Source organism: Sciurus carolinensis, chromosome 4 (assembly GCF_902686445.1).
Source record: "Sciurus carolinensis chromosome 4, mSciCar1.2, whole genome shotgun sequence".
Lineage (NCBI taxonomy): Eukaryota > Metazoa > Chordata > Mammalia > Rodentia > Sciuridae > Sciurus > Sciurus carolinensis.
The window spans coordinates 67,453,884-67,479,929 of record NC_062216.1 but is presented as its reverse complement, the minus strand read 5'-3'; the positions used below and the strand labels follow the sequence as shown (position 1 = coordinate 67,479,929).

At 43.3% G+C, this 26,046-nt stretch overlaps 1 protein-coding gene across 1 annotated transcript in view; it reads right to left on the bottom strand.

Annotated features, from left to right (window-relative positions):
* Cacna1c (calcium voltage-gated channel subunit alpha1 C) overlaps positions 1 to 26,046 on the bottom strand; it is a 650,592-nt gene that overhangs the window by 179,586 nt on the left and 444,960 nt on the right. The window contains exons 6-8 of the mRNA XM_047548297.1: positions 20,182 to 20,340; positions 13,513 to 13,709; positions 2,356 to 2,459 (exon numbers count right to left, since the gene is read on the bottom strand). Of these exons, the coding sequence (XP_047404253.1) occupies positions 2,356 to 2,459; positions 13,513 to 13,709; positions 20,182 to 20,340 (460 nt within the window). The remainder of the gene's footprint in view (positions 1 to 2,355; positions 2,460 to 13,512; positions 13,710 to 20,181; positions 20,341 to 26,046) is intronic.

The following is a 26,046-nucleotide window of genomic DNA, read 5'->3' as shown; positions in this document are numbered from 1 at the left end:
TCACCAGTGAAGATGGCAGCCAGGCCCTGACTGAGTGCTGGTCCCATCCTGTCATTTACCAGTGAAGGGACATTGTCCTAGCCACTTAATGTCTCTGGGCTCACATTCTCATCTTAAAAGGAAAGGTTAAAGTTGTTGAAACTGTGATGATTCTATTCAATAATTACAGTTATGACAGGTGCCAGGTAAATAATACTCATTAGAGTGACAGCACATTACTGAGTACTTACTAAACAGCAGTCAGTGCTGCATTTTACATGAAGGATCTCATTCTATCATCACAACTGCTTATGAATTGGTTATTATCATCTTCATTTTATTCAGAAGGGAAAACTGGTTTGAAAAGGTAAAGTTGCCTAGCATTATGCATCCAACAGGTGCAGAGTTGGGCACCCAAATTTCTGTCTTGAAAGAGGAAAATGATTTTATTTTTCAGTTATTTCCCTAGAGATTCACATATAAACCCAGGGCATTTTCTTGTGTTGGAACAATAAATAAAAAATAAATAAAATAAAATAAAAATAAAAACCCTTCTACCCTCCAGGCAACTAACTAATCAGGGGATTCCATGATTCTGCTCATCACTTTTTTTTTAATTATTTTCTGTGTTTTGTGTGTGTGTGTGTGTGTGTGTGTGTGTATGTATGCGTGTGTGGGGGTGGTGCTGGAGATGGAACCCAGGGCCTCGCTCATGCTAGACAAGTGCTCTACCACTGAGCTACACCCCTAGCCTTGCTCATTGTTTTTGAAAGACACTCCTTCCATGTGGCCTCCCCTGAGCTAAAGGTACAATGCCATCAAGGGCTCTGATGGGCCATCTCCCATGGAACAGGGTGGGGTAAGATTCTTTCCTTTACCCAGTTGCCAAGAGTGAACCCCAAGTCCCTGCATCACATTCAATTGCTGTAGGTGGGCACTGCTCTGCCCCACTTATGTACTGAATGAAAATGGACAGCAACCTCTCCCCTCAAGCCTGAACTCTCACCAGCCCCTACCCCCAGAACCCCCAGCGTTCATGTCCCTATACTTCTAGGGAAGGCTATCAAAGCAGTTGGCTTGTCTTAAGCAGAGCGGGAACAGATTAATCCTACCCCCACCCCAAGGAGAAAAGGCAGCAGAGTGGGTTGCCCATGAGTGGTCACCAGGAGCATTTAGGTGTCAGGCCTTGGCATGGCTGGTGTGGACTGGTAAAGAAGAAAGTGGCCTGAGGAAACATCCTGAGCCCCCCAGTGAAAACATGGCTGTCCACAGGGCAACGTGATGCTCCCCAAACTGTGTGCTACCTCTGTCACTTTCTTTTCTTTCTTTTTTGGGGGGAAGGGGTACTGAAGATTAAACCCAGGGGTGCTTTATCACTGAGCAATATCCCCAGCACTTTTTTGAGTCAGGGTTTCACTAAGTTGTCCAGACTGGATTCAAACTTGTGCTCCTCCTGCCTCAGCTTCCTGAGTTGCTGGAATTACAGGCATGCGCCACCACAATCAACCTCCATCACTTTTAGCTTTATATGAACAAGGGCTGAGATCAGGTAGATTTTATATTGTAGCCAACTAGGTAAATTTAAATGAAAGTAAATTCCATCCCCTCTATTCTCAAATAACCTATAATTTTAAATAGTTAAGTGTCTTTTCCATTCAGAAAGGGAAACATCAGTAATGGACTGCTCAGCCTATGAATGAGAACTGAAGTAATTAGATTTTTGGTCTGCATTTGTTTATCGTGTGTGTGTGTGTGTGTGTGTGTGTGTGTGTGTGTGTATGGATCAAATAAAACTTTCATGTGCTAGGCAAGTGTTCTACCACTGAGCTACACTGTCAGCCCTGCCTATATTTTAAACCAAACTATGTTTACGCTGGCCTGTTCAACACTGAATAAAAGTGATCTGAAATTGTTACTATTAGCCTGCAAATAGTAACTGCCCAAGAGATGAGGCAAGTCCTTACCTGCAAGCCTGCTATGTATGTTGAAATCACATCCTATATGAATCCTCCCTCAAATTCCTGCTGCAAGCCCTTTCCACTCAAGTGTCTCCCCATGCTGCTCCTGAGGTTGAGGTTACTGACATACAGGAAGCATCCTGCCTTCCTTAACAGCTACTTGGGGTTGGAAGGGGGCTGATGAAGAGAGAGGCAGGACTAGGAATCTCTTCTCCATCATCTATCACCCAAACCAATGGATTCCTTCTTGTGCATTTGACCCTTTACCCAGCCAGGCCAAGGACATTCACTTCAAAGCTCCTGAGGTAACCCCTTATCCCAGGTTCATCAGAGCCAGAAAAGGAAAGAGCCAAGAATAGCAGAAAGAATAAGTAAAAATAAATGGAAAAATCAAGACCTTTTCCTTGGTCCTGCTTACCCGCTAAGAACACCGAGAACCAAGTTAAGTACAAAAAATGACCCTATGATGATTAGTGTAACAAAATAGATCCAGGGCCAGTCCCTTCCTACGGCATCATTGACCTGGAAGAATGGAATGATAGTTAGTGAGGCACACATAGCAACCGAGCATGGCCAAGTGCCAGCCACCGGCTCCCCAAGCGCTGACCCAAGCAGCGCAGGGACCCGAGGATCCTCTAGGTGCAACTCAGAGGTCAAACAGCCTGCCTGGCCAATAGATCAGAATTTGTGGTTGAATGGAGACTTTTTTTAAAAATTTTCTGGTTTTCCTGGGCCTGTTAAGGTCCTGCCCTGAGGATCCTGGCAATGGTCATAGTTGAACCTGGGACCTTGCTCGGCTGCGTTGTAAAGAGGACATAGAAATGGTCAGCTTACCCGCTCAACACACCGAGAACCAGATTTAGAACGAAAAAGGATCCAAAGATGACCAGACTGACAAAATACACCCAGGGTAACTCATAGCCCATAGCGTCTTGCATCTGGAAAGATGAAGGAAAGTTAGGAAAAAGAAAGCAGAACTGAGTTAAAGCAAAGAGGCAGGTAGAAAGGTGTGTGAACATGTCCAGAGGAGACAATGGGGCCGAACCTGTGGATCAGGATCTACCACTACCCTCGGCTTCATCTCTATTCAGAATACTTCACTGTGACCTTGATCTGAACTGTGAAGGGCCTTCGCAGGCTCTCTCTCTTAAGAGGAATCTTGCCTTCCTCTCTCTGTTCTTTTATTTTCTGGAAAAGAAAAATTTCTCCAATGTTTTCTATCCACTTATCTAACAAGATAGGTCAACTCAAAATATAATTTCTAAGATATGGGATAGGTTTAGCTGAGTTGGGTTCATGTGGCCATCAAATCTTCCATTGTATCCTGAGGCATCCTGACCTTGGAGTATGAAGCATGTCAGCTTTTACTGACAAAGCTGGGGAATTGAAACCTTACAGGATGGGTAAGGAAAGAGATCTTCCTAAAGGCTTGCCATCCAGACCCTGGGCTGCGCCCAGAATTTGGAAGCTAAACCTCACTGCTTCTTAACAAGCTGTACAGGCCACAGGTCAGAAAAGGCAGCCATTTTGGTTCATGCATTCAGAGAAGGGTACCTGTGCCTATCACCACAGCCTAGATAGAATTGGTGTGTATAGCCAGAGGTATGCCAGAGCCAACTCCTATGGGCTGTGGAGGATTCAGTGTATCGCTTCCCAGCTCTGTGTTCAGTGACTTCACCTTGGTAGCTTGACAATGACCATGGTGGAAGTATTTACATCACAGAAATGGGCAGCCACCTCAACCCCCTCACTTGAAGCAACTGTTAAGCATTTATAAGCACAAAATTGGCTGGAGGGTGGATATGAAGATAGGTCACAGAGTAATGTTTTAATCAGAGGAAATTTATTTTGATTTTTTCTCAAAACTACTTATTCAGAGGCTTTTTGAGTAGACAAAACAGGGTTTAGTTCTAGTGTCCTAAAAGTGAACCTAATATTTTCTTTATGAAGTCAGTTTATAGAACCCCAAATTCTTAACAGCCAAGCTTCCTGAATGACTTGCATCAGTGGTTCTTAAAGAATGGTCCTAAATACCAGCAGCATCCTGCATTATGGAGACCTTGTTTAAAAATGAGCACACTTGGTCCCCACCCTGAACTCATGTTTTCACAAGTCCTGTAACCCATTCTGATGCATGATAAAGTTTGAGAACCACTGATCTATCATTCTCTCCAAAGCTGCCAACTTTATCTAAAACAACATAACAGATGTTGCGTTTGCCCTCAAATCTCCATTATATTGTAAGGCAGTGTCGCTCAAAGTGTGGTCCTAAGACCATCAGCATCAGGATCATCTGGGAGAAGTGACAAAGCAGGTTCCTGAGTCCTGTCCCAAACCCCAAGATCTCAGTGTGACTCATAAATCTTCACTGTAATCAGCCCAACTGGTTCAAAGTTGTGCTTAAGCTTGATAATCAATGCTGCAATTCCCACCTGACTTGCCTCTGTGAATTAGAGGCCTGGTGGGATATTAAGGCCCTCATCCCTCAGGGCTTCTCACACTATCAAAACCTTATCCATGAACTGAAGTATGCTGGTAAATATCATGTACTCTGTGCTGTGAACAATGAAGTTTGAGGAGTACTGAGAGATCTACCTAGTCCCATTGGTTTGAAGATTATGTCCCAATATGTTCTTTAGGAATCTATTAATACTTATTTTTGGCTTAGAGAAATTCACCAAATATAGTCACAGCACATGATGGAAAAATTGTGTCTGTGGATCCTTCGTTTGAAGTGAATTAATGAATAGAAGAAGAGTTTCCAACCTATGTCCACATAACCAGGTCACAATTAAATTCAATTTAACAAATTTATTGAGCATTCCCGTTCCCATCTACCCTGCGCTCATTTCCATAGCACTTATCACTTTACAACTGTTCAATTTATTTGTTTATGAGTTATTATTTACTGTCTTCCATGCTAGATGGTAAACTCCACAAATTTTGTGCACTGATGAATCCCACGTGCCTGGAATAGTGCCTTGCACATGGTAGATACTCAGTAAATACTTGCTGACTGAATGAATGAATTTAAGATGTGCTAGGTGGTATGTGTAAATAGCAAGCCCTTCTTAGTGGAAAGACACAAGTAAAAAGCAGTTCTAAAGACAGGGTGGTAAATGCCAATTGTAGGAGGAAATAGGGAAAACTGGCTGGATGAGGCTGAGCTGGTGAGGGAAAAATGAGGCAGAGCCAGGGCTGTGTGAACTTTGTACTGTGGAGTCACTAAAGGCAAATGGAGTTAAGAGCAGGAAGGAAGCCCAGAGTTCATGTGATCATCTGACGGGAATGGGGGTTTCCTAGGAACTTGGCCAGTGTTAAAAATAGAGTGTACAGCTGTAAAGCCTTCCTGGCTGTGGGATGGAGGATTTTCTCAGTGGTTGAACTACTAAAATATCCAGCAAAATAGCAGCTGCTAGGAGAGGCAGGGCAGAAGGTCTTTGGTGGGGATGTGTGTGTGTAGGGGGATTCTGTCCCCATCACAGGGAGCCTGGGATGACCAAAGAAGACCAAGGCAAAGGAGACCAAAGAAGGAAGACAACATCACACCAACACAACCTGGGCAGGATGAGTGAAGAGAGACCAGGGAGAGAAAGACCTGGGAGCTACAAGGCCCTGTCATGGTGGCCTTACAATACCAGAGTCTGCACATCTCATTGTGATGTGGGGACTGTGAGCTGACCCTTTGCCTATTCTCAGAAGCAGTCCCATTCGAATCCACATTTGTTCACCAAGTATTCACTGGGTGCCTACAACATGTAAGGCATGGGTTCTGTCTTGAACCCTCCGCTGCAGAGGAAGCAACGGAGTTGAAGATGGCCTGAGATGGGATCCCAGGCATCTGCCAAAGAACGGCTTCTTAGGTCAGGAGTGTCCTTGTGGTTTTTCCTTTCTCAGATTATTACATGCTGCTAACGAAGTTGACCTTACCTTTCCTCTAAATTAGTGCTTCTTTAATTTGGGGGAAGGTAGAAGGTCAGAAAACACTGATGAAAACTATGAACTGGCACCAGAAAATGTGCACATACATGCAGAATTCTGCACATAGTCCCAAAGGGCACTGACCCCCTGAAGCCCAAGCCTAGACCCCATGTTACTGACCTGCTCTAATGATCAACTGCTTATTTCATCCAAATGCCAAATGAAAGCTTTTTCTTTGTGGGGGGTCCATGGTGGCAGAGGAGGTCTGCTCTGAGCAGGTTCCCTTTTCCTGTCCCTAGATCACTCCCCTTTCCCCCACCCCCTGGCCCAGGACAGTCTGGAGCAGCCACTCCCAGGAGGCGACTGTGTGCTCACCACAGTTCACCCTTCCAGAGCTGCCTGCAGAGCCAGGGCAGATGGTGAGAGGGAGGGAGGGCTGCATGGTGCACCCTGCCTCCCCAGTATGAAATCTTTCCTCACTGGTGCCTCAATACCCCCCTAAACTTGGTAAACATTTTACTTCATCAAAAACCCTGTCCCCGGGCCATACAAACCCACAAGGCTTGGAGAGTGCCTTGGGACCTAGATTAGTGTGGGCATTCTTTCCTGTGTGCCCCACACAAGGCAGGTGGCTGCAGCATCACTATGGACCTTCAGTGAATGGAACTATGAACCTGAAGTTCATCATCCCGTAGATGGCCAGGTAGTAAGGAGGAAACTCAAGGTCTCCATCTTCCCTGTGGTCCTACAGGGAAAGACCCTGTTGGTGCCTTCCTTGGCTGTGGGCCATTTACTTTAGAGGTTCAAGGTGGGGACTAGCAGGTAAGGGTTGAGAGGGAGATGGTTGAGAAATGAAGGAACTTCTAAGGTGGTCCTGGGTCCTGTTGCTTCACTGGGTGAGCAACCCCCAGAAGGTGCTTCTCTGGTCCCCCAATCTGATAGGAAAGTGACCCTTTGGTTTTCTCTCTTTCTCCTCCTTATTCTGGGCCACCTACTTTTGGGGGGCAGGCTGGGTAGAGAGCACACAGTGTTGGGTGACTCTGAAGTAGGGCAATACCTGGAGTGATGAGACTCATGTCTTAAATCAGCCAGAATGCACTATTAAGAAGGGGAAGAATAAAGAAAGTCATATTTTAAAAAACAACCCAGATTGCTGACACCCTTATTTAGAAGCGAAAAAGGATAGTTCTTCTCAAGCCATTAAGCTAGATGTTTCTTAGGTCTATAACAAAGAAGCCGTGTGATTTCCCCAAGGAGGCACCACAGAGAGGCGTCTTGATGTCTACCATCTGCAGTTCTCAGCCCCAGGTCCAAGAACTAACAGGATGACCCCTGCTTTTGCTAAAACACACAGTCTGCTATCCCCAGAGTCTGTGGACAGAATAAAGGGAATGCTGAATGAAAACTACCAAAAAACCTTCTGAAACCAGTAGCTAATTCCTAGAAGGGGACCACAACCTTAAATCTTTAAATCCACCATTTGTTTTCCCCAAAAAATAAGAATAAAAGGAATAACACCTCCCTGACTTTTCGCCTCGGGGCATCTCCTGATGCCTGCTGAACTGGTGGGTCTCCATGTCATATGCTCCTTTTCCTATAATGTTCTTGGCACAGGTGCCATGGATCCAAAAAGACTAAATAGTTGCAGCACGTGCCAAGAGAGGCCATTTTCTGTCAAAAGGCAGGAGTACAAGCTCATAAAAGTCACAGTACTTTCCATGGGGTGTCATTAGAGTACACAATTTGCTGTTGGTGAATGCCAGTCAGCCCAGGACAATGACTCCATATGTCAGTGACTTCTTCTTGCCCCGTGTCACTGGAATGTGAGTGTCTACCTTGTGGGTCACTGAGTGAGCGACAAGTGGGAAAACAGGTTTCATCTGGTTCCCTTCCATCCCTGTACCTTTTTATTGTTTTTCACTGAAAATTCCTATCTCTGAGCACAAGTAGAAGCCTCCTTTACCTCAGAGAAGAAAACAAACCTCTAACACCAACGCAAGCCAACAATCAAACTCCTCTGTGTATTAAAAAAAAAAAAATCCCTGAACTCAGATGGGCTCTGCAGTGACACTGTGAGGGAGGTTAGGAGCCAGAGAGCATGGCAACCCTGGTCTGAGCACCTGTCCGGGGCACAGCTGGCTCAAGTCAGAGATGCTTACAGCAGGTTGAGGGGCCCAGGTTGATGCCTCCAACGGACTTTAGTGGTCTGCAGATGCCATGGGTGAGACCATTTTGGGTAGGCCCAGCGTTTCTTGGGTCTGGGGAGAACCTAAAACACAGGTTACCCTGGTGTCCCAAACTGAAGGCTTGCCATAGGCACCTGCTCTCTTGCTCCTCATTCAGTCTTGGGCCAGCAGAATCCCACTCCTCCCAGTGTTCTGTGCCTCTGCACAGCTCTCTGCACTCTGCATTAGTAAGCCACACTCCTTCAGGTGTTCTGCAGGTTAGATCCTGAACTCCTGGAGGGCAGCTCTTATTCTTTGCCCCATGCCCGCTCAGCCCTGGGAACATAGTAAATGCTCAATAATTATTGCCAAATTGAATTACTGAATATTAAGTCTTACTCATTTAAAACTAGTGAAATGAGTGAAATAAACCCTATGAATGAATGAATGAATGAATGAATGAATGAATGAACGAAAACCTCTAGAGGTGCTAATTCTCTTCATTCATGTGTTTATGAATCATCAATTTATTGTTTAACTAGTGGTTTCTCTGTTTTAATTCGCATATGTACTCAATGGTTGATACTCTGAAATTAAAAGTTGAAGACTACAGAGTCTCTTATTGGTTCCCCATGAGTTGCCCAGGAGCTGAGGCTTTTCTCTCTGATTCCTTTTGAATGGCTATTGGTTCATCAGCAGAATTCAACTCCTCCCCTTAAGATTTTTGATATGTGTTTAGACTCATGTTCTGTATTCTACAGTGAAAGATGGTGGGCTTTTGAAAGAAAGGTGGAGTGGAAAAAATTGGATCAAATACCCAAATTTAACCTGCTTGGATGTAAAAGACTTTTGTCAAAATGAGGGGAATTAGTGGCTGTGTGTTTCTGTGTGTATATGTGTGAACTTAGTAGGAGTACCTTCTCTGCATAGGTACAGAGGATGGCAACATGAAATGTGTAACTGACAAATGACTTACAAAACCTTAAATCATTAGACTTTGTTTCTCAAGGTCTCTGCAAATCAAAAGAAACCCCAATGTGGGACTACCAAAGACATTATTATGTAATTCTAAAAAAATCTTTTCTTTCTCAGTAAGAATTCTTTCTAATCTTAATTTTAAGCTCAAACTTTCATTTTTAAAAGATCTGTAGAAGAACTGATTATGGAGAAGTTGCTGAGGAAACAATGAGTGGTGTCAGGAACAGGGTGACCAATGGGGTGGGAGGGCTGGGAGTCTATAGGAAGGCACACGTGTCTACTGTGCCACACAATATTCTCGGTGTCCCTAGATCAGAAAATGGGTGAGCAGAGGCCAAAGGAATCCTCTTGATCAATATTCATGCACCTTGATACTTGCAGACTCGGGACACGCATTCTAGTGTGATGCCTGTTCTCACTGCTGCCTCCCTTTCCCATGAGTTTCACATGCCACCTTCACTGGGTATTACAAAATCCAGGTCAGTGACCATATTTTTCTATTTTCCATGAGCATGGGGCTGTATCAAGTACTGAGCACAAAGCTATTTGATTGATTGATGCTTGTGCTTCTTAGTTATGACCTGGTTACAATTTTAAAGAGATCATGCTCAGAGTTTCAGACTGATGCTCATTATCAGACCATATTTGAGAATCCTACACAGAGATCTGGAAGATCATTTAGCCTCTTCTAGCTTTTGGAAGGCACATGCCTACATCATGTAAGACAAACAGTCTTGAATTATTTGCATATAGATAGGAAAGTTGAGTTTAAGAAAAACACCTGAAAGGGAAACTAATGGTAATATTATACTATTATTATGCTTCCTTCTTTGGAGTGTCACTGCTCCTACAGAAGAAAATTGATGCTTTTAATCAGATCACATCCCCTCCCACTCCTACCCACTCTGGTTTTTAAGAGACTTGGACATTCTGAGAGTAAATGGAGAAGTCTTGGCTTAAGAGATCATTTCCCAAGAAAACTCTACCCAAATCTAAGTTTTTGTTTCATTTCTAAATCCCATACCCTCTCCTTTCCCTGTCACCTGTAGACTCTGACAACAGGTCACTTTTATTAGGTAAAAGAAATGTTGTAAGCAAACTGTTTGGCTTGTCAGGTCTCAACCCAATGGCTTTCATAGATGAGGCAATGTTCAAGTATTGTGTGACCAACTTTGATTCTATTTTTGGTTCACTAACTCTTCAATTTGAGTATAGAGTACCATAAATGATGTTAGTGAAAAAGAGATACAGACTTAGTATCATCTACAATAGGAGGCAGGAGTCTGCCCCAGGCTATCGGAGATGTCCAAGGTTCCTTCTATATGAGGTTACATATAGTCACTCAATCAATTGCTACTGAATCTCTTCCTTCTTCTTCCTCCTCAGGGGGCAGTACTGGGGTTGAACCCAGGGCCTCCTGTACAGCAGAAAAGTGCTCTGCCACTGACTGCGCCCCCAGTCCTTTTCACTTTTTATTTTTACACAAAATATTGCTACATTGCCCAAGCTGGTCTTGAACTTGTGATCCTCCTGCCTCAGTATTCCCAGTAGCTGGAATTACAGGTGTGCACCACTGTAACTGACTTAATGAATTCTTTAATACTTTAATGACTTTTTATTTTTCCCAGAAACATCTATCCGGCTGTTTGTTAGTTTAGAATAAACCTACTACCTGGATTTCCATTTATTGCTATACTTGAAACCTTGAGTACGTCTTTCCATGTACTCTGACTTGTACTTGGGACATTCTTCTGAGAAGACTCTACTTCCCCACTCTCCATAGAAGCTATCTCCCTAGACTGGTTCAAATCCAGTGGCTTCAAAGCAGCCACATATAGATTCAATAAGTGAGATTTCTAGGGTTTTCAACTCCACCTTGGGCATCAGAATGGCCTGAAGAGTTTTTTTCAGAATGCAGATACTGAGGTCCTAACTTAGGAACTTCTAATTCAAAGGCCTGGAGGTAGTTCTGGGTATTTGTATACTAAGAAATTTCTATATTTGATGCAAAAATATACTGAGATTTGAGAGTTTATGGGTTAAAGATATGGCATGGAGGCAAGGAGAAGGAATGCAGAAGAGAAAGAAAGGGGGAAAAAAGGAAGAAATGGCTACAGAAAGGTCAAAGCAATTAGAGAAATTGGCAGCAGGAGCATTGGGCTGGGAGCTGCTTCCATCATGAGTACTCCAGTAGGTGCCTCTGCTTCAGCTTCAGGTGTGTGTGTATGTGTCAGGCACACACACATAACATGGCCACTTTGTAAAGGTGCTGGAAAATCTGAGCGAGGCAAAAGCCATGAGCCTGGGATCATCTTTCACCTCCAACAATTTTTCCATTCCCAGCCTGAGTTCTATCACACACACCCCAGGGGAGAAAGCACAACACAGCTGCCGAAAATTGGTAGTTGCAGTTGTGTGCCTCTTCCCATTCCCCTGGCTGCCTGTCACTATTACAGTATTTCTTAGGTCACATCTTGTGGGTGGGGTATCAATGACTTTGATGGAGGAGATGGAGGGAGGGATGAAGGAAGATCACGAAAATACATGAGGGCCATCAGCCAAGTAAATTATACCTATTTCCTCCCACCAGACACCCACCCACCCCCTGACACCCTGACCTCAATTTGGTGCCATGGAAGACTTTTCCATAGCAACTGAAGGCATGGGTTTGAAGCTCATGTGAGGATGCTCCAAAGCACATGTATAGTCCATGAACCATGGGTGGAAATTCCCTATTTGCAGGAGGATCTTTCATCCCTAGGTTGGCCAGAGGGACTCACCCAGGTTAGAAGGATCAGTTAGAGCCACTTGGGAATTTGGTCTCCTTTGCTAAGTATAATAAAATTGCCTAAGTATAATAAACTCAAATTCTTCTCTTTGTCTTACAAATGATACAAACCCAATTTCTCAATGAACATAGCTTGAAAAATATTTTCCCAGTTTAATTTTAGTTTGAGGAAGAGGCAATACAACAATTGTCTTCTGTTCAAACTATCACAAAACAACAACTTTGCCATGATACAGGTTCCTGCTGTGTGCCATTATTCAGTTTAGAATTTAGTCTGCTTTTTAGACTGAACTGTATCTTATTTATGACTGACTCCTCAGTGCCTAAGAAGATCCCTGGCATAAAGGGACACTCAATAAATGTTTGCTGGGTACAAGGTGCTCAGGCAAGTCTCTAGTAGTCATTGACAGAGAGGTACAAATTTCATAGCAACACTGGGCTGTGGCACATCAATTATAATGCAAAAACACAGGAAGCAAGGTTTTGAATCAATAGGACATGGTGCTTATGAAAAATACTTTAGAAGATATGATACTGTGCATCACATCTCTCTACTGTTATACAACTCTTCCTTCTGATTCTGGAAGAAGTCAACACCTCTCTTGGCATTATTTCCATTCTATCTGGCAGCTCTGCTGATTGGGAAGGCATTTGCTTCCCTCTCACTCTTCCCTGCTTTAGTTTGTAGACACAGTTCCCTAAGCAGCCTCTTAAGATTGTTTTCATGATGGCCAAATAGATTTGACTATTTGAGAAACTCTGGGAGAGATGATATTTTCAAGACTGGCAACCACTTTATTCGCCCAAAATTCTGGAGAACAACACTGGATCCTGGCAAGTCATTTCTCATGCTGAAGTAGGAGACACTACAAAGAATATATTTTCTGGAGGTTTTACAAATAATGGACTTGACTCTGCCAGAATGGAGACAGCTCAAATACAGTGTATGTATTTGCTGATGGGATAGACTGTATACAAATCTGGCACTTCACCAGCTTAAATGTTGGCAAAGTAGTGACAGCTGATGGATAATAAGAGGAACATATTTAAAGTAAAAGAAAATATATTATGGATTGGTTGGCACTCAAGAAGTGGGACTTCTAAATATATAGCATACAACCAGTAGAGTGTTCCGTTAACTGTGGAAATAATGACAGTTTATTTTTCACATGGACTATCCTAATATGATAAGGTAAGATAATGAGAAATAAAAATATGATAGCATGTCACAGTGCTACCCAATTCAGTAGAAATGGCTTCTTTATAGAATTTCTTTTTGGAAGATCAGGGCTGATTTTTCTCTTTAGACCCAAGTATTCATCATTCTGCCCCATTGCTCTCTTTTGGAGAATGAGGTGGGAAAAGAATAAGAGCAAAGGGACTCCAAAATGGGAAGAGGAGTTGGACAGAATCTCTGTGCCAGGCACAGCCAATGTGTTCACAGAGCATCGGCTGCATGCAGTATTTTGCAACATAGCCAGATAAACTAAAGATGGTGTTCCTCTGAGGCTGGTGGGCAGGGAGAGGGGACTATTTAGGGTGACATTTCATGCTTCATTTCTCAGGAAAGACCCGGACCCGGAAGGACTCAAAGAAACTCATCAACCATTCCCTGAAGATGTGTGTGTGACCCAGTACCACAGGGAGGAGAGAAAGGGAGATGTGGAGGACAGGCCCACAGCTCTGTACTCCCTGCCCTGAGTGCCCGTTTCCAGGTACATACCCAATACAGCACGTCCGTCCAGCCCTCCATGGTGATACACTGGAACACCGTCAACATGGCAAAGGCAAAATTGTCAAAGTTGGTGATGCCGTGCTTGGGTCCATCCCACCCAGGCTTGCACACAGTGCCATTCTGACACTGCCGCCCATGGCCGGTCTCCAAAGCACAGGGGGAAGGATCCTCTTCTGCTGGAACATCTCCAAGGTCAGGGGAGAAGAAGAGAGAAAAGGGAGGGAGAGAAGTGGGTGGAAAAAGAAGCAAAGGTATTAGAGAGAAAAGTGACAGGAAAAGGTTGAGGGGATAACCACTGAATCATGCAGAACCAGTTTGAATTAGTCCTCTGCCCCATATATGAATCAAACATAAGGATCGAGGTATTCATTTGAGGCAAGCAGTGACTTAGAAGGTCAGTATTTTCAACTCACTGTTGCAAAAACTGGATTTTAACCTTGGCAATTGATTTAAAGGACAGTAGGACTATTGTTGATTCTGTTGTAATGAGTTGGCACCACATTCAAGTGGCCGATCAAAGAGTAACGATGGTGCAATTCGTTCAAGTGGAAATTGTTCTAGAAAATGACAGAACATCTCTTTCCCTCTGTTCCTTCCTTCTTCCTTCATTCCTTCCTTCCTTCCTCCCTCCCTTCCTTTCTTGCTTCCTTCCAAGTCAGGGCTACATTGGTTAGAAGATTCCTTCACATGGGTAGTTAACTGATCCCAGCCAGTAACGCTTTCTGACTACATGAGTTCATTACATATTACGTGGTACGTCACCAGGATTCAAGTGACTTCAGAGTGAAGCCTTCTGAGCATAAAGGGTGGACTGATGGTAGGGGAGTGGTACCACTACTGACTGCATTTTGTGCACATCAGGTGGGACCTTGTAATGTTGTCCTCCAGCATTAACACCTTTCAGAAGAGAAGAATCATTTCCTGACCCTTAATGAAGACAGAGTGGTGGTGGGTAACAGAATGAACACCTCCTAGGTATGGACAGGACTTTTTCAGAACAAAGTATGACATGTTGTCTGTGGTGAAAGGCAGTTTTGGGGGCTGGGAAGAGCTACTAGCAAATTCATGAGTTAAGATGCAATTTACAATTTCAGTGTGGAAATCACTGGTAACTTTAAACAAGACTTGACTGGTCTAAATTATAGTAAAATACTAAGTTTGTCTTGGCCCCTGTGGAAGGTGAGAGTGGGAAATTCCCTGCAGTTTGTGAAACTGAGGCTCTCATACCTATGGAAGGTAATGACAATGGCAAACAGAAGCGACCTCAGTTCTTACAGACAAAGAATTGCCTCTAACAGCAGTGAAAATACAACAGCAGAGAGAAAATTTGCTTGTAGTTCTTCATTTAAAGACAAGAGGTCACCCAGGATCTTTTCTTTTTTTGTAAGGATCAAAACAATGGCAAGAGTGATCATTTTACTCCTGGGACACAGGCTCTGCTTCAAAGATGATTGGTTGGCTGATTGTTGCTGTTTGTCACTTCAAATTTGAAACTGTTCACTTTCTAGAAGAAGTCAGAAATAGTAATTCTTCAGAGAGAATTCTTAGGAGAATGGGGTTGACTGTGGTGGTTGAAAATATATGCCTGCTGTCTCGCTGGTGGCAGTACTGGGAGTTCAGCTTCCTCTTCATCTTCCCGATCCTCACCTCTTTACCCCATACACACACCACACAGAACTTGACTGATACACAATTTACCTGCCTTTGATTTCATCAATGTAAATGTACAGTGCGATTTTTTTTAGTGCATCTACACAGTTGTGCAACCATCACCACAGTCCATTGCACTGTGCAGTCAGGCCTTGCTCCTGTCCCCAGTCCCTAACAATCTCATCTGCTTTCTGTCTCCTCAGCTTGGCCTCTTCTTGAAATCTCACATGAATAAAACCATACATTATGTGGCTCTTTGTGCTCTTCTTCTTTTACTTGGCATCATATTTTTGGGCTTATCCCTGTTGTTGCCTGTTTCAATCTAGCCTGTTCCTTTTTATTGCTGAGCAGTGTATTTCATCATACATTTATCCATTCACCAGTTGGTGGACATTTGGATTATTTCCAGGTTTTGACTATTCTGAATAAAGCTGCTTCCTGGCTTATTTGTGGCCTGGTGCTCAAAGTTGTATGTGGGTCCTCTGTTCGATGACCAAGGTGACGGGTCTTCATTACTGATCTCTGAGTTGCATGAGGGTGTCCACATCATTCCCTTAATCCAGGGTCTGGCTCCCAGGAGGGCTCCAAATATTAAGCTAACTGAACTGAACTGCCCTTTAGCCACAATTATTTTTGTATGAATTTTGATATTGTGAAATCTTTAGATTGGGGTATGAGGCTATAAAAAGGAGAGAAACTAAAAAGTGAATCCCAAACCTAAATAATACATTAAAAATAGCAGAGCACCTAAAAAAATTCAGTGTTGAGAGACTGGAAGACCAAGAACCAAACATATCATAAATTCTGTTTGGTTCTCACTCATTCTAGAAATAGCTTTCTAGAATGATGTGTTCAGTCACCATGTTAAAGTGCTGGAAGGATATGAGAGATGGGGCAAAAAGAGAGAGGGTGAAAAAAATAAAGGGAAAACTTGCATTTCTTTTTCTTCTGTTTTACTGTTTAGTGGCATGATGATGCTGTTGATCTTCACATTGTGACTGCTGATCTGACAGCTTTCCCTGTAACCTCCTTTCCTAAAACAGCAGAAATAAGGTAAAGAGGGAGGCTGCCAAGGAGAGCTCCAAGTGTCCTCAAGGAAAACATATTTGGGGATTTTTACAGATATGTTACAAAGGAAGTGGCATCAAGGGAAAGTGATCTCATTAATAAAAGAGAAAGGGATGAGACTCAGAAAGATTATCATCCACAGGCTCAAGTGCCTCTCTGCTCTTTTAAATCTGTCTTGAACAACAATAAAAAAGATTGGAGAACAATTAAGAAGCAATGATGATCCGGTAAAAATAGGAATCTATAAAAAGCACTAGAGGGAACACTCAAAAAATGTGAGCACACATAAATCAGCAGGTCCTGCAACATGTACTCCAGGGTGAGGGGAAATGAGCTTCAATGTGAAATGCTGGGAAAGTGGGAACACAAAGGCGGAGGAGCAAGTCAGACTCTATGTTTCAAAACAGAAACGGAGAAAGGCCATCATTCTAGAAAGTCTGAATTAATTTTTTGGTAAAATAATGAAGGCAAGGATTAGGAGGGACTTTAGAAATGTAGTCAATACCAACAAGAACTGAAATCCTGAGAGAGTTCCAGTTAGGGGTTCCAAGGAGAAATCACCAAAGACAAAAACAATTACTCTTTTTAGGTCCTGACTTTACCGAGTGAATAGAATGAAGGTGATTTCATTGCAGGTTTTAGCCAACCAATTCGTCGTTGGTCCCCGGGGGTAATTAGTGTGCTTGAGAGAGCTATTCAGAGTGACCTGGCTCCAAGAGTCATCAGACAGATGGGACAACCAGAAACAAAAGATATTGGCATATGGTGCTGTATCTGTTGAGGAACCAAAAAGGCGCCTTGCAGATGCCACAGGGATTAGGGGAAAATTGCCTCTTCTGAGACCATCTCCACTGGGGGCTGTCCACTGAGACGTAGCCTAAAGGCAGAGCAGTGGTTCACCTGGATGGCTCCAGATCTTTCTTGTGTGGATTTTATAGGAAACATGACTCAAAGTTCAAAATGTTCTAAAATCTAGAAGTTCATAAAATTCACAGTCTGTGAAATAATATCAAAATGTAAAAAGAAGAATTTGATGGAAATCTCATTAAAAATTAGAACAAGAATTCATAGCACTTTTGTATAATCTAAATATGCAGAAAATATGGCAATTCAATTGAAAGTCTGAAATAAAAGGGAAAAAAAAGACCACCCAATCCAAAAGTTTTCAAAACTCTTCAAAACACATTAGGATTTGTTTCAAAGATTGCAGGTTTTAGGTCTTCTACTCCATGGCTCTGTTGAGTACATCCAGATTTCTAAACAATTTTTTCATTCCTCAATGGGATTAGTCACCATGGGGTGCATGAGGCCCTGACAGTAGTTGTAGCGTGTCCTGTTGGGAGCAATGAAGTGGGTCCCTGGAGTGTCATCAGATGGCAGGTGTAGGAAGGAGGTGGTGGATGAGCTGACTGCAGTGTGTGTGCAAGGACAGGTTTCTCAGCTGAGTACCCTCGACCCCTTTCCAAGCAGGGAGTTTGGTTCCACACACAAGAGTGAGATCATCTTCTGGTGGAGCCTGGCGTGGTGACTTTCCTTGTATTACTTTTCTTGTTCCCTGATGCACTGGCCCATATTTACGTAATGGAAACCCACTTCTCTTCTGAACTCTTGGGGTAAAGATAAAACCTATCACATGAATAATCTGATGAGTTTTGTGGTAGCAAGCAGGAGACTTCTCAGGTACTTTTCCTGGTTCATTTACTATCAAGAACAATATGATCCTCAATTGGTCAGTCCAATTGGTGAGACCATGTCTATCTTCGTCCTATGAGCTGAGGAGGCCATTAAAGCTTTCAGCACTTCAGGAGGCCTATTAGTGGACCCTACGGCTGTGTCCTAGGGAAGAGGTGCCCATCCTGTGTGTTTTGTCTATGATACCCATCATTTTCTTGTTTTGGCCCCTAGGGTCTAATAACAAAGCCTGATGGTTTCCAACCATTATTCAGGGCTGCTGATTCTCAGAGGCCCTTGCAGGATCCTTGCCACCAGTAGAAAACATACATTTGCAATTTTCCCATTAGGATGATAGAAATGATGTGCAGTTTTTGGAGCAGTTCTTCTTGGCTTACTGGTGAGCAGACATTTGATGGCATGGCAGGGTTGCCATCTTGGGCTCCTTGGCAGAATTTTGCCATTTCATGCTTCCCCACTTCATTGGTGAGAGCCCCACCACCAGTCACTGACAAACTGATGAGGGGTCTTTGAGACCCCACATCTCTGTGACTGCCTGAGGAGTATGGATCAAAAAGGTCACTGATCATTTCCATACAAATGTATAAACTTTACATAGAATTCAGTCAGTTCTTAGGAAGGTCAAGAATGGAGCTCCAACAAAGTTACACCATTAATATAAACTTACTGGTTCAGGACTAGTTACAGATTAAACTGAATAAAAGTAAGGATTAGAGTTAAAGGGGAAATATTATTCATTATGCTTTGTATTTCTCTAAGCAAGGCTGAAAGTCTCACAAATTTAGTTAGAGGCCAAGAGGTTATTTTTTCAATTTAAAAAATTACATATTTTAAATCATGATAACTTATTTTATACAATTATGACCCATGTAATAATTTGGAAATTATCTCAGGAGTGAATAGTCTCTTAAACAGACTCTCCATTTAAAAAGTAAAAGCAACTGAGTGATTATGTGACTACAGTGAGGTTTTTTGTTTGTTTGTTTTAGGGGGACACTGTGACCATGTGTTAATGACCTAGGTCATTGTGAATACCCAGTCAGTTCATTCAACCAAATCATATAATTCATGCCAAGCAAACTATTTTGGTTTCTGAATTATGAATAATCCATGGCACTGCTGGTTGTATAGATGCTATCCAACCTCACTCCCCAAAGCAAGTGGGGCAAAATTTAATTTAATACCTGGACTGAATGGAAATGAGAAGCAGCTTAGATGCAAAGGGAGGAGGTATCCCTCAATACTCCAGATAGATGCCCTCCTCTCTCCACCAAGATGCCAAACACTAAGACGACATATTGTTTGAAAAAAATCATAAATTTAACACTGTTCACTGTTTTGAGGTAGAGAATATTTTTCTCAACAAGGTCTTTGTGTTAAACTGCTTTATATATCTGTTTAAAGCCTCATCAATTTCTGTTCAAATATTGTTTTAAAAGTCAAGCTGAGTTGTTAGTAACTTAAGACAGTGGTTTGTAGCATATCCTATGAGCCAAAACTCTGGTGCCACTCAGGGAAGTATTTAATGAACCAGCATTGTTTGTTAAATATATTTAATTTATGGAAGGAACACAAATAGAGGAGTCTCTGGAAGGAAAACACTGATAGCCATGAGATAGAGCTAAACTTCCTCCTTGAGAGATAGAAATTTGGCTGCTGGTAAGGGGGTGTGTTTCCATATCTGCCCTTTCATTCACCCGGGGTTAGGGGCTCGGGCTTTTGCCTATAAAAGGAGAAAAAAATTAATTGCAGAAAAGCCAGGATCAGCCCCAAGAGGGTGAAAACCATAGGGCTGTAAAGGGTGAGTATTTTGGCAGAGGGTGTTATTCTCTTCCAGAAAGGTCTTTGATGAGAAGTCATACTGACATGCTAATGGAGCAGAGACACACAGGTTAATACTGATTCTGAAAGTATTCAGAGTCAGATTCAAAAGTGATAAACTGACCAATGGTAGGTTCTTAAGTCTGTGTTTCTCAAACTGTGTAGTTCATTAAAACATGCTGGACAAAGCTTGAATTTGGCTGTTTTAATGGATCTCTTTCAGTGAAAACAGAAAGTGGACATGAGAGTAAAAGAATAAGGATCACTGCTTCTCTCTTAACCATGGTCTGGAATGTGGGCGTCTGAATGAAGGGAAGCTTCTCCAGCTTGGCTGGACAGGTGACAGCAGTGCATCCAACTGCACAATAAAGAGTTACAAGAAAATGAACAGCCTCTTGGAAACACCACCTGGAACTCTGCTCTTACCTGCTATGCCCTCCTGGTTGTAGCATGTCTTATGCATCTTCCCCATGAAGAGTTCCAGGCCAATGATGGCGTAGATGATGATGACGAAGAGCACTAGCAGGGCAATGTGCAGCAGGGGCACCATGGCCTTGATGATGGAGTTCAGGACCACCTGCAGACCTGTAAGGGCAGGATCATCAACTGTGATACTGAGAATGCTGACTTCCACTTACTGAGCCCAGCGCTGATTCGATTGCCACAAAAGCACAATCTCACGGTCTTCTTAGCAGCTCCTTGAGTTGGGATCACAAGCCCTGTTTTCTTTTGTTTTGTTTTTGAAATGAGGAAATGAAGACTCAAGGTCATATAGTCAGTGGGCCACAGAGTGGGGATCTAAATCCAGGTTGGCTTGACTCCAGATCTGTCCTGGAGGCACATCCAAAGAAAAGGACTGGCAGATGCTGTACCTCCAAGGGGAAGAACACATTATTTTCATCTATAACTCTCAAATCTGTTAATAACCCATCTTAGAGACAACCTAGCACCTTTCACTCTCAGAGCAGAGTTCAGTACAGTGAGGACTTACTTTGACCATGGACAGTCATGAAGAAGAACTTACTTATGTCTCCAGGTTTCTTCATCATGGGATTACTAGAGCCTATGGCAGACTACCTGCTATAAAACACAGGCATCCAGAGGGTAGGACTTCGGGTGCTCTAAGTGACTCACCACCAGGGTACATCTGGAAGGTGAGACCTCTGTGACAGGACTGAAGAAAGAGCTTGGAAGGCACCTTCTCTGGACTGAGCGAGTGGAGGAACCACTCTCCACTAGAGAATTCTATCAGACTGCCTTCACAGGGGCAGCTATCAGGACATTGTACCTTCCCTTCAAAAGCCCCACAGAAAGGGACTTCTTGTTTAGAAGGCATGGAGTCTCAGTTTGAGAGGCTAAAATAAGAGTTCTGGAGATGATTGATAATGGTGGTTGCACAAGAATGTGAATAGACTTAGTGACACTGAACCTGTACAATTAAAAATGATTAAAACGGTAAACTTTGTTATATACTTACTAGCACAAGCTTTTTAAAAAAAATCCAAAAACTATACAGATACCATGAGGGTGGGAAGCACACAAAAAAACCCATGGAACACCTGGGTCTTGTCAGTGTCCTGGAGGTCTGTAGGCTTGTTCTGTTGTCTCGGGGGAAGGAGGACTCACTTACTTACAGGTTTGACCTTATTGTAGTGCTTTTCATTTAAAGGGAATGCTGCAGGCTTCATTTGCCAATGGTGGAGAGGTGGTTACCAGTAGGTCACCCTCCAATTACACCCCAACAGTCACTCATAAACTTTCGGCCCATAGCAAGTGCACCAAATCTTTAAGACCCAGGGGAGAAGGGTGGAAAGGGCAGCTTCCCCTTCCTTCCATAGGACAGTTGTACAGAAAATCACCTTGTAGGTCTCTTCTGACTCATGTAAAATAGTATGCACACCTCTGAATCTGAAACAGGAGTCCCTTTAGTGTTCTTACTGACTTTCCCACCTCCCCAATGATCTCTTCCAGCCACAGAGGTCTTACTCCATTTCTCGAGGTCTGGGGAGTCCTCCTTTGTGTTTACCCACTGCCCCCTTCGCTGGGTAAACCAAGTCTGTCACCCTCTCTCAGACCCCAAGGCAGTTGCTGGTGCTTTGAGCTCTGGTGGAGTGGTTTTCACAAGGCTAATTAGAAGAATTCTTCCCAGCTATTAAGCCAAGCTGGGGAGAGGGGAAAAAAAAATAAAAAGAGAAAAGCTGGAATAATTTTACCTGTGGATTAATGAGAGTGTTTTGCAGCCTCCCATTAGAACAAGATGTTTTCGGATCCAAATGATTCCATTAATTAGCAAGTTGTACGCACATTAGTGTTAAAGTATGCGAAGCCACGAAGAAAGTTGAGCTGCAGAGCAACTTTGAGAGGCGGCTGCTGGGGGGAGAGACTTCTAAATGCTACTCACCACAGTGGGCAGGGAAACCCAATGTCCTGATGCCCAGGCCATGAGGGAGGAGTTTCATCAGGACTTTAGTGCTGTTATGGATTTGATTGAGTGTCCCCCAAAGGTTTGGACCCCAGTGCAAAGGTTTGGACCCCAATATTCAGAGGTGGGGCCCTGGAGGAGTGATTGAATCATGAGAGGTCTGACCTCATCAGAAGCTGATGGCTTTATTGGGAGCTGGTGAGAACACTAGGAGGTGGGACCTTGTTGGAGAAAGCAGGTCACTGGGGTGTCCCCTGGAAGTATATATCTCGTCCCTGGCCTCTCTGCTTCTCTGCTTCCTGGCCACCATGAGGGGAGCAGCTTTGTTCCACTACACTCCCCTTTGCCGCCATGAAGTATCTCACCACAAGCCCACAGCAATGGAGCCAGCTGACCATGGATGGAATCTGTGAGCAAAAATAAATCTTTCTTCCTTTTAAGTTGTTGACCTCAGGTATTTTGTGACAGAAGCTGATCCAAGTGCCAAGTCTGAAAGGGCAACAAATGGTAGGCAAAGTAGTAGACAAAGGAGCTGTAGGCAAGGGGCTCCGTTTCAGGCTACAGCCAGAGGCTTTGGTTCAACTGCCACCTCAGGCTTCTGAGATGTCTAAAGGCTTCCTTTGTTCTTAGGATGAAGACCAGGATTGTCTTGTGCCCCACAAGGTCCTGGATGCACCAACCTCCTCTCCCACCTTTCCACCATCCCCAGCCCCAGTTCCTCTCTCTGGTTTCTGTTTTTGTTTTTGTTTTAGCTGCAAATATGCTATACAATTACGTACCACAGGATGATATTTTAGTTAATGATGGGCCTCATATAAAATGGTGGTCCCAAAGGATTAGAATGAAGCTGAGAAATTCCTCTTGCCTAGTGACATTGTGGCTGTCATAACATTGTAGCACAAGCCATTACTCATCTGTCTATGGTGACTGGTGTTATATAAAGCTAAAGCACATGCAATTATGTACAGTATATAATACCTGATAATGATAAATGGTTATGTGTCTGGTTTATGTATTTACTAAACTGTACTTTTTATTGCTATTTTACGGTCTACTCCCACTTACAAAGGGAGTTCACTGTAAATAGTATGCTGTGTGCTCCTGGTAGCAGCTGAGAGGTCACATACAGTGACTGACTGTGCCATATAGGTTTGTGTGAGTGCACTCTAGGATGCTCACGTGTAGACAAAATCGTATAAGGGCACATTTCTCAGAATGCCACCTCCTGGTTAAGTGATGTGGTACTGTACTTCCTGCACAGGGCCGCCACACATGCTGTTCCCTCTGTCTGGAACACCTTTGCCTAATTCTTTCCTCTACATCCTTCATCTCTCAGCCCAATCATCTCCTTCCCCAGGAATCCTTCCTTCAATTCCCAGACCAGATATGTTTCTTTGGTTCTATGTCTTCTTGGAATCATTTCCTTTTCTTTGAAGCACTCACCTTGGTTTGAAATGGTATGTTTATTACAGTGATTTTAAAATGTTGATATCTGTCTCTCACATAAGGCTGAGTTTTGTGAAGATGGGGACTGTGCTTGCTCTTCTCATGATTTTCTCACTAAGGAGGTTGGGTGCACAGCACTCAGTAAATATTTACTGAAGAAGTGACAAAACTTATTTAAATAAGTATTGCTACTATGGAGCATGAGTGGGCTTTGCTGCAATAAAGTCTGCTTTACCAATTAGTGGAGAGTGGACAGGTGAGTTTTCGGACCTGCAGGGTAGGGCAGAGGCTTTGGAGAGGGATTCAAAGAGGCCAAATGGGATTCAAGGCAGCTGTGGGCTTCCTTGCAGCTGTCAGTGATGCCACCGAGTTCCTGCACAGTGCTCTGTTCCTTATGTCTTCATCTGGGCTGGTGGCTGCACCACCCACCTGAGCACTCAGGCCAGAGCAAAAGCATTCCTTAGATCCCTCCCTCCAGTCAGTTACCAAATCCTGTCAGTTTGATTTTGAACTATCTTTAGACAAGCATAAATTATTTTTACTATATAAATAATACATGCAAATTATATAGAAAATAGAAAATACTTACTAAGGGGAGATTAGAAAACACAGGGGGGAAGAAACAAGCAGTCACTCATTGTCCCACTGTGGATTTTGGTATATAATTTGGGCCCATGACTTGTTTTCCCCCTGTATCCTCTTGGTGATGGCCATTCATTTAAGCAGCCTCCCTACTTTTAGGTTTGTCCTGTCTTTATGCTGGAGTTAGAGTGCTTTTACTAAAGTACACATTTGGAAAGTGTTACTTCTGAAAGTGATCCAGTGGTTGTCACCTACAGGTCAAACTCACCCCCTCCTTCCCAGGTCTTATCTCCTATGAGTCCAGTTTCCACCTTATATCTAGCAAAGGGCTAGACCATCTGGAGGCCTCTGGCTTCTGGCCTCTGTACCTTGGCACACACCATCCTCCCTGCCTAGAATGCTATGCCCTGCCTGCCCATGAGCTCCTTGAGTCTTGCCATGTCTTTTCTTCTTTGATCTCAGTCACACAGCAGGAACTTAATGTACATGAAGCTAAATCACACCAGTAAGCACCAAATGCCTTTGGAAGAGAGAAACCACAATAATGAAGTTACTAGAGACTGTGTCATTCAATGATCATTGGAAGAAACTGAAGGTGTTTTGTTAGGAAAAGATAAGGCTCATGGATATGGTCAGGGAGGGTGATGCCAACAATTTTATTTTGATATTAAACTGCTTTTTGGAGGAAGGGGTTGTTTCACTGATTTCTCTACAACCATAGAAATGAAACTAGGATCAGCTAGGAAGTATCCAGGAATGATTTAAGTTCAACACAAATAAATGCTGTCCAAGAAACAGACCTACCTGAAGGAAGACCGAGGTGTCATAAGAGGTAGTGGGTTCCTCTCTTCAGGGGTATTTGTACACTGACTGGACAGCTCTTGAGGAAGGGCCTCGGTGGGAATTCAGCCATTGGGTGAAGGATGGCTCCAGGACGTTGAAGCCTGATAACCACATTAGCTTTCGTGTTCTGAAGACTCACCATGGGCAGGTGCACTTCTTGGTGCTCTACTTAGATTACTCCATTTCCTCTTGGCAACAATTTTATGATGTAGGTGTTGTTATTAACCACAGTTTAAAGGTGAGAAAATGAGTCCAGAGAGAAGAAATGACCTATCCATGGGTCACAGCTAGCGAGTGGCAGCATGGGTCTCCATGCTAAGTGGTCTGGCTCTGGAGCCTGTAGGCTTCACCACTGTGCTACCCTCTCTATGCCCCTTCAGAATCTGTCCATAAAGCACTAACGAATGCTTCTGGCATCTCCTGGGAAGATGAGGGAGCCAAGTGTGAAGTCCCTGCTTTCAGGAGAATCCAGAAGTTTCCAAGGCTGGTCTAGGAAAGGTTCCTAGATGCTACTTGCCTTCTCTTGGCCTCCCTGGGATGGTATAAGCCAGGCTGTTGTATGAAGGCATGGGGCCAAAATCCATTCTTTCCATTCCTTCTTCCCCGTGAGTTTGATTCTCAGGGCCTGAATGTTTAATAGTTTCTTCCTAGGACTGACTCACAGCCATCTCAGAAATAGCTTCCCCAGTTCACATCCTAATTTGGAAAACACAGTGACACTTTTTGACCCAGGTGTTCCTCCCAGGTAGTCCATGCTTATGGTTGATAAGCAATTGCTGAGACCTTCTTTCAGACTGGTTGCTCATGCTGGTGGAAGAAAATGAGTCCTAGGTAACTTTGTGAAGAAACTACTATAAAATAACTTGTGAACACATGATCATCCCTGGACCATGTGTAGGATTAGCCTATTTTCCTAGCCCTAAATCAGGATCTGAGATCTGACAAATTATGTGTACTACAGGGTACAACAGGATAGAATATTTAATATGAAAACAATC